This window comes from Xenopus tropicalis, chromosome 1 (assembly GCF_000004195.4).
Source record: "Xenopus tropicalis strain Nigerian chromosome 1, UCB_Xtro_10.0, whole genome shotgun sequence".
Lineage (NCBI taxonomy): Eukaryota > Metazoa > Chordata > Amphibia > Anura > Pipidae > Xenopus > Xenopus tropicalis.
In genome coordinates, this window is record NC_030677.2 from 166,371,191 (window position 1) to 166,383,433 (window position 12,243).

Genomic DNA, 12,243 nt, shown 5'->3' on the forward strand with positions numbered 1-12,243 from the left:
GGCGGATCCCCTTCTCTCAGCCTGCAGAAAAACCATAGGCTGAGAGCAGCGGAGCCAACGTGCCATGTTCCCATGGCCTGTGCACCTACATAAATGGTATCTGACCCTATGCTGTCCCATGTTTTCTGTGACAGAATGTATCTGAGGATTTTCTAGTTTGCAAAATGTGGACTGTAGCACCCCCCAGTGTTTTTACATGGAGGTGCAGCCTGCAAGCAAGAAATGGAACGAGTGACAAAACACTTTGCCATTGCCCTTATTTGCTATGTGTAGCTTAGGTTGCTTGACTGCAGCTCCTGACATTTCAAGAACACAGAGGCCCAAACAGCCCCCCCCCCCCCCCCACTAGAACCCTCCAAAAATAGTGACTGCCTATGGCATTGTGCAGCAGCTCATTTAAAGATTGACTACATCAGCCTAATTAAAGATATTGAGTCGTCAAGAGTAAGCAATGGAATTTCATAATCAGTAATTTAGAACTGTCTGGGCAGTGCTGCATAATTGGGAAATTGTCTCCTCACTCTGTTTTAGAGCCAAAGACCTCCCGCTTCCCCCTTGAATAAAGCAGTCATCTAGCAAAGATGGCAGCTACTAGAGGTGCTGGAGAACCTCAATGCATTGGTACAGTACTATCTTAACAGGGAGCTATACCGACCAAAACAACATAATGTAAAATTGCTGCATACTCTTCTGAATGTTCATGATGTTAGCAGTTTTTATTACCAGTGTCATGAATTTTTGGCAGGAGGGTCCTTTCTGTTCTGTGTGGCAGGTCAGCAGCTTAAAGGGATTGTTAACCTTTAACACAACTTTTAGTGTGTTATATATTATAGAATGGCCATTTAAAGCATCTTTTTTAACTGGTCTTCATTATTTCTTTATAGTTTTTAAATGATATACTTTTTCTTCTGACTCTTTCTCTTTCCAGCTTTAAAATGGGGGCCACTGACACCAGCAGCCACAACATTATTGCTCTGTGAGGCTACAATCCTATTGTTATGGGTATTTTTCATCACTTACCTTTCTATTCAGTCTCTCTCCTGGTTGATAAGGTCATTTAAACCATAGCAACCAGATAGCTGCTTAAATTTCAAACTGGACAAAAAAGTGAAATAAAAAAAACCACAAATAATAAAGCATAAAGGCCAATTGCAAATAATCTCAGATTATTACTCTCTACATCATACCAAAAGTTAACTCAAAAGGTTAACCTTTAAAAGAGAAGGAAAGGTAAAAACTAAGTAAGCTTTATCAGAAAGGTCTATATAAATGCAGCCAAAAGCACACAGAAAATCTGCATTGGGTCCGCTATCAAAGGAAACACAGGATTTATTGTCTCCTTTTTTTGGTTTACTTTTTATACATTTACTGTATATTCACAGTTCACTTTTACAACTTTTCAGGGAAATTATTATAGAGTCCTATTAATGGACAACTATGGGGCATATAGGGATCTCTGCCTGCCCCATGGTTGGGTAATTCTATGCATGCTGGACAACAAACTGTTTAGAAGACCCCTGGAACACCTGTAAATAGTGTTTAAGCTTTGTAAGCTAAAATGCTGTTTGGTAATTTGGAGTAGAAAGACATTTACCCATTTTGTATTTGTCAAAAAAGCTTACTTTAGAAAATGTAATGTGGTCAACTAACTGGAGACCTTTTTTGGCCTTCCAAGCTCATATTTGGTGAAGACCTTTGAAAATTCTGTATTGTACTGCATAATTTTGATCTACACAAGTCAGGAATCTTCTTAAAATTATACATATATAGTATGGGATATGGGGCTTTTCAGACTGCGTGTGTGTGTGTGTACAGTATATATATATATATATATATATATATATATATCAGGTTTTCTTGGAATAACAAACACAACAAGGTTTTCTTATGTAAATTAAAAACTTCCACTAGAAAATGCCTTTCATTAAAAAAAAAAAATTAAACGTTTACAAATTAGCTGGAATTTAACACAAATAACGGTCATATGAAAAACTAAAAATACCTTTCTGGTTTCTATGTTCTATGCAACAAAACTGGTTGTTTTTAAACTCCAATGATAAACTTGAAACTGTGCCACCTGCTGGCCATTTCAGCTGACTGGCTGGTGTAAAGAAAGCACCATATTGTAAACTTGCTCTGCTTAGTTTACAATTACATTTTTATTCTATTTATACATATAATTGCAGTTGTGTTGCTATTTAACTTCAGTTCTGGTTTTATTAAAAAAAAAAAAAAAGTAGAAAAAATTCTGCCACGGGTGTTAAATCTAGGAAGTACAGTGCAGAATTATTGTATACAGGTATGGGATTCATTATCTGCCCGGTTTGGGGACTTTCAGGATAAGGGTTTTTCTGATTTTTTTTTTAACATCAAATTAACCCAAAAGGATTGTTTTGCCACCAATATAGATTCATGCAGCTTAGTTACTATAAGTACAAGGTACTGTGTTATTATTAAAGAAAAAGGAAATATAAAATATTTAAAATTATTTGATTAAAATGGACTCTACGGGAGATGGTCTTCCCATAATTCAGCATTTTGAGGTTATTGGGTTTTCAGATAATAGATCCCATATTTGTACTTTTTATTAGTTATAGTGTGTATCTAGTATTACAAATGCAAAATCTAAGTACTGGATACCCACTTAATAGATGCATGAAAAGGTCTCTTGATGAATGAAATAAGTCTTAAATAAGGGCATCTTACTGAAATTATAATATATTAGGATATTATCTCTGTTTGTTACAAAAGGTAAACAAAACAAGGCATAATACATTCAATTCCTGTTATTGGCACTATTTGCAGGAAATGAACACATAACTTTATATCAACATATTTGGTAGAATCAGAAAGAAGATCTGTAGCAATGTTTATTATGAACCATGTCCAGCTTTGGCATGAGTTTTGTATGCTTGTATCACCAAATCTGTGATCCAGTTCACATTGTCAGCTGGGTATGTCAGTGAGCTTATACTAGTTTTAACATAAAACATGCTCACTGCAATGCTTCCTGTTGCACAATACACATAACATCAAAATGATTCTATTACTACACTACTTTAAATATAAAATAATTTCACTCTTTGTAACAAAGTTGTTCATAGTCAAGCATTCACACTAACGGTGCTGAAAAAAAAGTAGAAAATGTACTAGTTCAATTTTAGTGCATGTTCCCAAAAAAGTGGGTTTTAAAACTGGACAGTTTTGCTATTAAAATGAATCCTTGAGCTGGTGTCCACATAGGTCTTCTTACAAAACATTTATAGTTCCATTTCTTCTTCTTCATCATCTCTGCTCCAAGTTCTATTTAGGTCACTTGTAGGTTCTGAACTGCACAAGTGATCATCCTCAATTATTTCTATTTCCTGAATGAAGGAGGTGGTTTGGGATGCTGAAGGGGCAGGCTTTTTCAAATCTCTTTCCTTCTTATGGCTTTTAAAAACTGCCTGCAGCCTGTCAAAAAGCAACTCAGACTGGGGTTTCCAGAGGACCAGCTCCATAGAAGGACGATTCCTAAAAATAAGAGTAAAATATAGTTCTTATAAACAAACTTCCATCTATAAAATATTCATTAAGGGCCAAATATAGACAGATTGCAGGGGGTCTTTTTTCACACTGAAGAGAACAAAGGACAAGAAACCATTCCTTGAGAAAATAATTTTCACCCAAAGCAAAGCAAATTTTTCTTCACTGTGAAAATGGTGAGGCTGTGGAATGTCCTGCTTTGAAATATTCTGATGGCAGATTCTCTTAAAAGAATAGTGACCTTTCTAGTTTTAAATGGACAGTTTTCACAAAATCTCTTAAACCCAATGTCACAGCTTCACTAGGTGCCCTTTAATCATTACAGCAAATACTACTTACATTGAATCTACAATCTTCTTTGTCAGGGATTCTTCAAAACCTCGCTTTAAACCTTCTTTAAGAACATCAGACATGATAAGTGACGGCAAATGGTCAGATGTTTTGTCCATTTCCAATTCATCATTAGTGCTACTTAGCCTGTTAAAATATTTTGTTTAGTTAAATAAACAAATACAAGATTTAGAAAAAGTTAATACTATTACTAGACCAGGGTGCATGTAACTAGGCAGTACATTTTTCTTAAAATGGTGGTTTTCAGTAAGGTCTGTAAGGGACTTAAACAAATGCCTCATTTTTGCAACAGGGAAAATGTTGGTCTACAATACCTAGACCACATTGCAGACCACAGCTGGAGTGTAGCAAAGCTAAGCAATGCTGGGAGATGTGGGTTAAAGGGCAAGAAAATGTAGAATCACTTGAAAAAAAACTTGATACAACCCAGTGATTCTACTTTTCCTTCTCCTATAACTTAAAGGACAAGTCAACCCAAAATAATTTTTTTTTGCCTAATAAAAGAAACATAATACTAAGCAACTTTGCAATATACATTTAATACAAATTTGCAATGGTTTTTTTACTTATTTGTATGTATAATTGCTATCAGAAGTAGTGTTTCCCAGTCCTTTTTTATTTTGCCCTGCCATTTTAAACTACATAACACAAGGCAGCAGACTGACAGACCTGTCTTGCTGAAGGAGACTGTCACTTGCAACATTGTTTAAAAAGCAACAACCAAAGTTGCTTGGAATTCTGTTTTCTTTAATTAGGCAAAACATTATTTTTGGGGTTGGCAAACAGTTTTAGGCAACACCTGATGAACATGAACCACTGTCCTGCATATTTCCTTTTTGTGCATTCATGGACACCATCAGCTCACATGTCAGCAGCTGACAGAAAATACATTAATACAGAGTCAAAAGTGAGCTGTGAGACAGGGCAAAGTAAACATTAATACACTGAACATATATACTTCCTACACTTGTTATCAACCCATTGCAAAAAGTAAGAAACCTACCTGCTATAATTTACTTGAGCTCTTCCACATACAGGAGAGAAAGATTCACTGGATGATTCCTCCATCTCTTCAGTCTGGGCTGAATGCATCACTGGTAATAATTCAGAGTCAGAATATTGAAGGGCTGTGGTTGTTTTAGACTTACAATTAGAGTCCCAGGAACTTCCTAATGTTTCACCAATTAAAATATCTGCTGAGGAATGGCATGTAGTAGGTTCAGGGAATATAGGGACTTCTGCATGTTCTGAAATTCTTCTTTTTTTCAACGGACACCTTAACACAAAATGTATAAGTTCAGCATTGACATTTACACATAATACATCCCCAAGGGGTTGCAGTTTTGAAAGTCTTGGTATATGTTAATATCTGATTGCTGCAGTGTACACTATACACTTATTCATTAATTACTGTTGCTACGGAAATAAAAACAAATCACAGTCACAAAGTGAATGTTTAATACAACTGTTTTACAAATAATGTTTGAGAAAAAAAATAATGTACGTGTTTCCCCACCCAACATTTTTTTCCAGATGCAAAAACATGCAAACATTTCAGCTGCTCTATATATTGCTTTATTTTCTAGGACAACCTTTCTATATCCTCCTAAATATTTGTGTAATTCAACTTTTGTCACAAGATTTGACTCTAAAATAAAAACAGGTTTTTTTTTTGATGACTCCATTGTTCTCTATACATGCAAATACCAATCTATATAGTTCTACAGAAATTTCAGTTCCAGACAGGAACTTTCATCAGGGAGACGATGAAAGTTCCTGTCTGGAACTGAAACGTCGGACAAATAAAAAACCATGCTTCATTATTTGCTTTGAAACCTTTATTATTTTTTTTTTGGAATATTTCAAGTCCTGTGAATGCTGGCCTTCTTTGCAGTATTTTGTATTTCTATGCATTAGCACCCGGGCATTCAAACTTTTTGGAAGTGGTGTGCTACCTTTTGGTTGGACTAATATATATATATAAATAATAAAATCTAAACTTAACTTAGAAAACCAAAAAGGTCTCACAGTAAGAGCATACATTTCTGTAAACTACACTTCAAAAATGAATTCAAATTAGGAAAATATGTCTTTCTACTTCAAACCACCAATCTAGGTACAAAAACTGGATCCTGTTTTGAACATATATCACTAAAAACTGTAAAAGCCTTGAATATTTGAGTAATTTGCACCTGTCACTTAAGTGGACACTTTACATAATGGCAATTCCCATTGATTTAAATTTATCATCATCCCATAAACTGTGAAATGATAGGAGGGACCTTACAACATTTATTTTGCATAAAACTACATGACTCTTTGGTTTATGGCTTTTTCACTCTACTCAATAGCACTCTCTGCACTAGAAGAGGTGAAATTTTGATTTACAAATTAGAATCAGAATTTAAGTTACCTGGAGCGTTTTGCCGCCCCTAGTACCTTGCTAGGCGCTGCTACCTGAGGAGAGTTTCTCAACTTGCCTCATGGCAGCAGCACCTCTGATTACCAATGCTGTATTTGGGACAGATTTTATAAAAATTAATTTTAGAGAAATATCTCCAAAAGTTTAACAGGAATAGGGCCTGCGTGCTTACAGTTGTGCAGTGGAATGAGGCACTAACAGTATCAACCTATGTCTTTTTAACCTATATGCATAGCCTTATACAGCTAAGTGTTCTGCACAAACCATATTAAGATAAAAGCAAGCTAAACAGGATTTACCCTGAATATTACCCATATGTCATCGCTGCAAGCAAGAGGCTTGAATACTTTTACACGTCTTTTGTACCTGTTCCCCACTACAGGCAATTGGACATATTAGAACACTTGTCCAATATAACTGTGTCTCAGCTCAGCCAAGACCCTGTATTATGCCACTTAAGCATTAGAATAAAAAAGCAGTGACTGCTCACTACAGGACCGTTTGCTAAAGCGCTGTTGCAGGTTACGAAGCTTATACCATTAAATTGGAAAGCCAAAATACCCACCTGCATTTAAAAACTGGTTCAATGAGGTTAAGGAACGTTTAAAAAATAGTCCTAATTGAAAAATTAGTAGACATGGCAATGATGGCTGAACAAACTATAGGATAAATACTGCACTAACCTGCATGTCCTCACTGTGCTATTAAATTGTGACATGCATGTAACATGCTGGAATTTATGACTACCATGTCACTATGTACCTAGTACCTTTGATTGATGTTGTATTTTGCAATATTATTTAATCTGTAATCTAGTACTGTACTTTTACAAATAAAACCTGAGAGAAAAAAAACTATCCCCAGTTCTGTGTGATTTAGATCTTAACAAGTACTGAACAACAAATGTATGATGCAAAGATGTTTCACAAACTTCTGGCATCACTGCAAAGCTAAACTAATGTAAGGGATTTAGTACAACATCTATAGTACCCAAGATAGCAATCCCAACTCTAATTTCTATAAACTACAAAAATTATACATATGCATATTATTATACGTATTGGATTCTGTAATATGCCTCACTTTTATACTAACATGTTATATGACAAAGTTTGTGAATCAGAAAGTATTCACTTACTCAAAGATATCCTCCTCTCTTTTATGTTTATTTCTTGAGGAATGTGGGAACCTAAAAAATAAATGTAAGACATTTAAATGACAGCTCCTGCTCAGTCAAAGTAAGTCTGAATCTATACAGAAGAAGGGTTTAAAAACAAAATACTAATTTATTTATCATAGTTAGGAAACCAAAATATAGTTGTGTGAATGTCAATAATATGAAAACATTATGATAAGATCTTACCCAGAGCCAGTAGCCGAGCATCCCAAACCACCTCCAGAGTTCGGTGATACTATAGCATTTGGCATAAATGGAGTTATGCCTCCACCAGTCGAACTGGGAGATTGATTGCAGAGACTATACATATTAAAATATGCATTATTAAAGTTCACAGAACTTCCCGTTGAAGCAGGGTTAGCTGGGTTATGTTTGCTCATATCAGCAGAAAAAAATGAGTTATCTATTGAGCTCTGGAGATTTGAAATTTGATGTAAAGAGTCTGAAGACTTATGAAAATCCATTCTATACAGCATGCCATTAAATGGTGTACCAACTGCAGCCATTCCAGCTTTCCTCTGCAACATAAAAAAACAAAGTCAAAATTAAAAAAAATATTTGCGGTTTGCATCTGCAATACTAATTTTGCTAATTTGCTCTCAACCCTGTCACCAAAGATTACCAGCTCTAGAAGGGAAGGGATACATTACAGTGGTCGATAGTAATAGCTTGATAGTAAAGGGTACTTTACTGCTACTTTTGTTAAAGTGACAGTATACACCCATTACATTACATTAACATTTATTTATAAAGCGCCAACATATTCCGCAGCGCTGTACAATAAGTGGGTTTCATACATTGGACATACAGAGTAACATATAAAGCAATCAATAACCGATACAAAAGGTGAAGAGGGCCCTGCCCAAAAGATCTTACAATCTACAAGGAGAAAGGGTTGCGACACGAAAATATGGATTTTTAAATAAATAGGCAGATCATAATTTCAGCACAAGTCCTATTTATTGTGCTCATTTTAGGTGTATACTGCCCCTTTACGTCAGGTATTCTTTTAATTACCATTTCAAAGGCTTAATGCTGCAAAAACTATGTAAAGCCGGCAATACATGTGCTCAGTTTCAGTCTGAATTATGCAATTGTTTTTTTGAGTTTGTTGCTCCCAAAGGCTGATCTGGCCCATCAACTGCTGGTGCAATTTTGGCCAAATGAAAAATCATGGCAACCTACAAATGCACAACCCCAATACAAAAACAAAACTGCAGAGTACAACTGTCTTACAAACTATTTAGCACCAGCAAACAAAACTCTGTTGTTCAATACATTTTACACAATTGACACAAAGCATACTGTTATATCAAAAGGGTATTGTTGATCACTTGTTTATTGTTTCTGTATGGTACAGACTACATTACGACTACATTACTATCCTGCCTTATCAGTTATGACCCATCAAGTAAGTCTCAGCAGTGACAGCTATCCCAGGCTCACTTCTGCCTGCCCATGACATCACAGGAGTTGGGCTTCTTAAGCAAAGGGGTCTCCCACGTTGTTTCTATTGCAGAAAAACAGTCCGACTGCAGGCTGAGAGGGTGGATAAAAAACAGGCAGTGTATAATGACAGCGATTCTTTAAGTTGCTGATAAATTTTCAGTCCAGATGCATCACAAATACGTAATGCTTTGCTGGTGCCAGAGCAGGGAGGCAGCTGAGCTCTGGTCAGGGTTAGTTTTTTTTGGACAAACCCAAAAAGAAGGTCATTTAAGGTGAGTTGTCAGCGAACGCCTATTTACTGCATTAAATGCCTTTGAAAGGTGGCTAGCTAGTTGTTAGTGACAATAGCCATAGCTGTACCCAAGCTGTCAAAGTGCATAAAAGAGCCAGTGCCCTGCAGGACATGAACACATAACATGCATGTAGGCGGCTGCCAGAAAGGGTGATACTGCCTGCCTATTGAAGTTGGAAGCTGCAGCTCCACGGCTGCCACCCAAATGCAAAGGCTTCTACTGCGCTAGACACAATATAATGGAGCCACTGAATGCCACACGCAGCTTAATAAGTGCACATTTACAGGCCCAGGCAAAAGGCCAGACTAGCAGACAGCCAATGAAACGTTATGGGCAGGGCCGATCTTACCAACTGCGGGGCCCAATTGGAGCCATGTGCTTAGTACAGGGGAATCCCTACGCTGCCATAGTTTTATAGGATATGAGCAAACTTAGGGGGCTGTTCCTGCTGAATTGTGCTTAATACAGGCATACCTCCCAACATTTCAAAAATGTAAATAGGGTCAAAGTATGCGTCAATTTTTTGCCATGCTCACTTGTGTGGCCACACCCCCAAATACCATACCCGTATACTAAAAATACTAGCAAGCTAGGAGGTCAGTAACTGCTGGCTGCTGCTGCTAATCGGAGCTGCTTGGGAGAAGAGCTGGAAAGAATGCAATTTGCCCTGCAGTGTACTCCCATTCCCAGATTCACCCAACACTAGCAGAACAGAGCATCGTTCATGTATCCGTCATATCGAGCAAACTTAGGGGGCTGTTCCTGCAGAATTGTGCTTAGTACAAGGGAATCCCTATGCTGCCATAGTTTTATGGTATCTCTCTGTACAGGCTATGAGCAAACTTAGGGGGCTGTTCCTGCTGAATTGTGCTTAGTACAAGGGAATCCCTATGTGCCATAGTTTTATGGTATCTCTTTGTACAGGCTATGAGCAAACTTAGGGGCCTACTCCTGCTGAATTGTGCACAAGATGGGACATTTAAACTTCTGTCACTGCTCCCCTTTCCCTCCAGCTGGATAGTCAGCAGCACTTTGTGAAATTTTACCAGTGAACCCAAATTAGTGGCTCAGGGGCAACATGTTGCTCCCAGTGGCCTCAAAGTAGGTGCCATTTTATCATTTCTGGCTTGGAGGCAAGTTTGGACACAAAGGCAGTTTTACTCAAATCAGAGCCTCCCGCAGGCCAGCAGTCCACATGGGGCTACCCAATAGCCAACCTGAGGTCGTATTTGGCATCCCCAAAAAAACTTTTCATGCTTGTCTAGCTCCCCAACATTTTTTTACATCTGAGTGTGGCTCATTAGTAAAAATGGCTGGGGATCCCTAGATTATACAATAAGGTACAGTTCAACCAGTGCAGCAATGCCACACCACAACCAGGGCACAGGCCTACAGCTTTAAACAAAAGAAATAAAATGGCTGCAGCTTACTTATCTTTTCATTTCACTATTCCACAGGGAGCCTTTATTAATGAGGTGCTAAACTGCAATTGGTCCGTTTAATATGTCTGTTTATCGATACTCTTCCCTTCTCCTTCGCACTGTTCTGTTTATTCTGCTGCAGTTTCTAACTCATATTATCCGTTTTCTCCCCATTTTGATTTATTCTCTACTAGTTTTCTGTTTTTAAACTCTTTTCTCTGCATTCTGTACTTTTCTTTTTTTCCTTTCTTAAGTTTTTTTCCGGCTCTCTTTCCCCCTCTATATTTCTTTTTCTCCCCTCGCAGTATTCCTCTTGACGATTAAGTTTAAAATAAAAGCTGAGCACAGAATGCTAGTGTTAAGCATACCTTATGTTATCTAGTAGGACGGGAGAGCTGCTCTCACACGGGGCTGTGTATTAGGACGGTGAGTGGAGAGGTTCAAAGTTAGTGCTTTGCAAACTGTCCAATCACACGCCACACGCACAGCAGCCTGTGTGAAAGGCGCTTTCCCGTTCTGGTATAGGAAGGTATAGGTAACTTGGTCTCAATGTAATGAGCATTCTTTTTTATGATGTAGTTCGGCAGCGAGGAAGAGTAAGCAATTAGAATTAGCTGCTGTGCCTGCAACGGCCCCCTCCCCTCTCTGTTCCGATGTCTGTGGGTGAAGGGGAGTGGGAAGAAATGCTCCTGAGTTGTTCAGTGTTGCGGGCCCCCATTGGCACAGGGCCGATTGGGCACAATTGGCCTAGGACCGGCCGTGGGTAAGGTGCCGCCACAGACCTACCTCCACTTGCAGCCACCTCCGCTCGCTCGTACGGCCTCTGCCACTAACTCGGCGGCTCTCAGCCCAGTTTTCTTTTACAGAACCCGTGACACAAATGTCGCGCCGTTCTTTCCCAGCTCCAGCTGACAGCAGCCGAGAGGCGGGGTTTGAGGGCCATGTGACGCGCAGCACATTTCTAGAAGGCTCTCAATGTTTCTGAATGCAGAGCTGTAGAGGCGGCACCAAGGGGGCGGATACTAATGTGTGTACTAAACATCTCATAAAACAAACCTCCCAACCGTCTGTCCCGATATTTATGGCACTTCCCGCTGTCCCGGATTCACTGTTAGATGTCCCGCTTTTTAGGTTTGCCATTTAATTGATTGCTGTGCTTGCTCTGCTCCGGGGAATAAAGCCCCGCCCCCTTAACTCTCCAATCTCCCCTGCTACACTCAAGCTCACAGCCTTACCTTGATGTTTAATTGTCCTGGGAGGAGCATTTGTGGCAAGGGTTAACTATTGGCATTGGCTGCATCCCTCTCCTGCTCAGTGGGTCAGGGGCTGAGGGGGCTCTGTCTTTTATCAGGCAGAAGAGGCTGCTGCTTTTATTTGTGTGCTGGGCAGTTTCACCTTCCCACCCCTAACATATATCTCTCACTCCTGGGAATCTCTGGCAGAGCACAGCATGCAGGGGAAGTATCGCTCATTCATAAAATATAGCAGACACATACACCGCTTTTCGCGGGACAGTCCCGCTTTTCATGGCGCATCCCGCTGTCCCAGGTAGTTCCATGAATGTCCCACATTGCGGGATGCGCTGGCTGGAGCCGGACGTTCAGA

The 12,243-nt window shown here is 38.8% G+C and overlaps 1 protein-coding gene across 1 annotated transcript; it reads right to left on the minus strand.

The window, feature by feature from the left end:
- Positions 1-2,140: 2,140 nt before the first annotated feature.
- On the minus strand, positions 2,141-11,727 carry ccdc117 (coiled-coil domain containing 117). Its single transcript, XM_018090628.2, has 6 exons — positions 11,695-11,727; positions 7,662-7,993; positions 7,437-7,487; positions 4,880-5,152; positions 3,865-4,002; positions 2,141-3,513 (listed from the first exon to the last, which is right to left on the minus strand). Exons 2-6 carry the CDS (start codon positions 7,979-7,981, stop codon positions 3,261-3,263), a joined length of 1,035 nt encoding a protein of 344 aa, XP_017946117.1. The 5' UTR covers positions 7,982-7,993; positions 11,695-11,727; the 3' UTR covers positions 2,141-3,260.
- Positions 11,728-12,243: the final 516 nt, after the last annotated feature.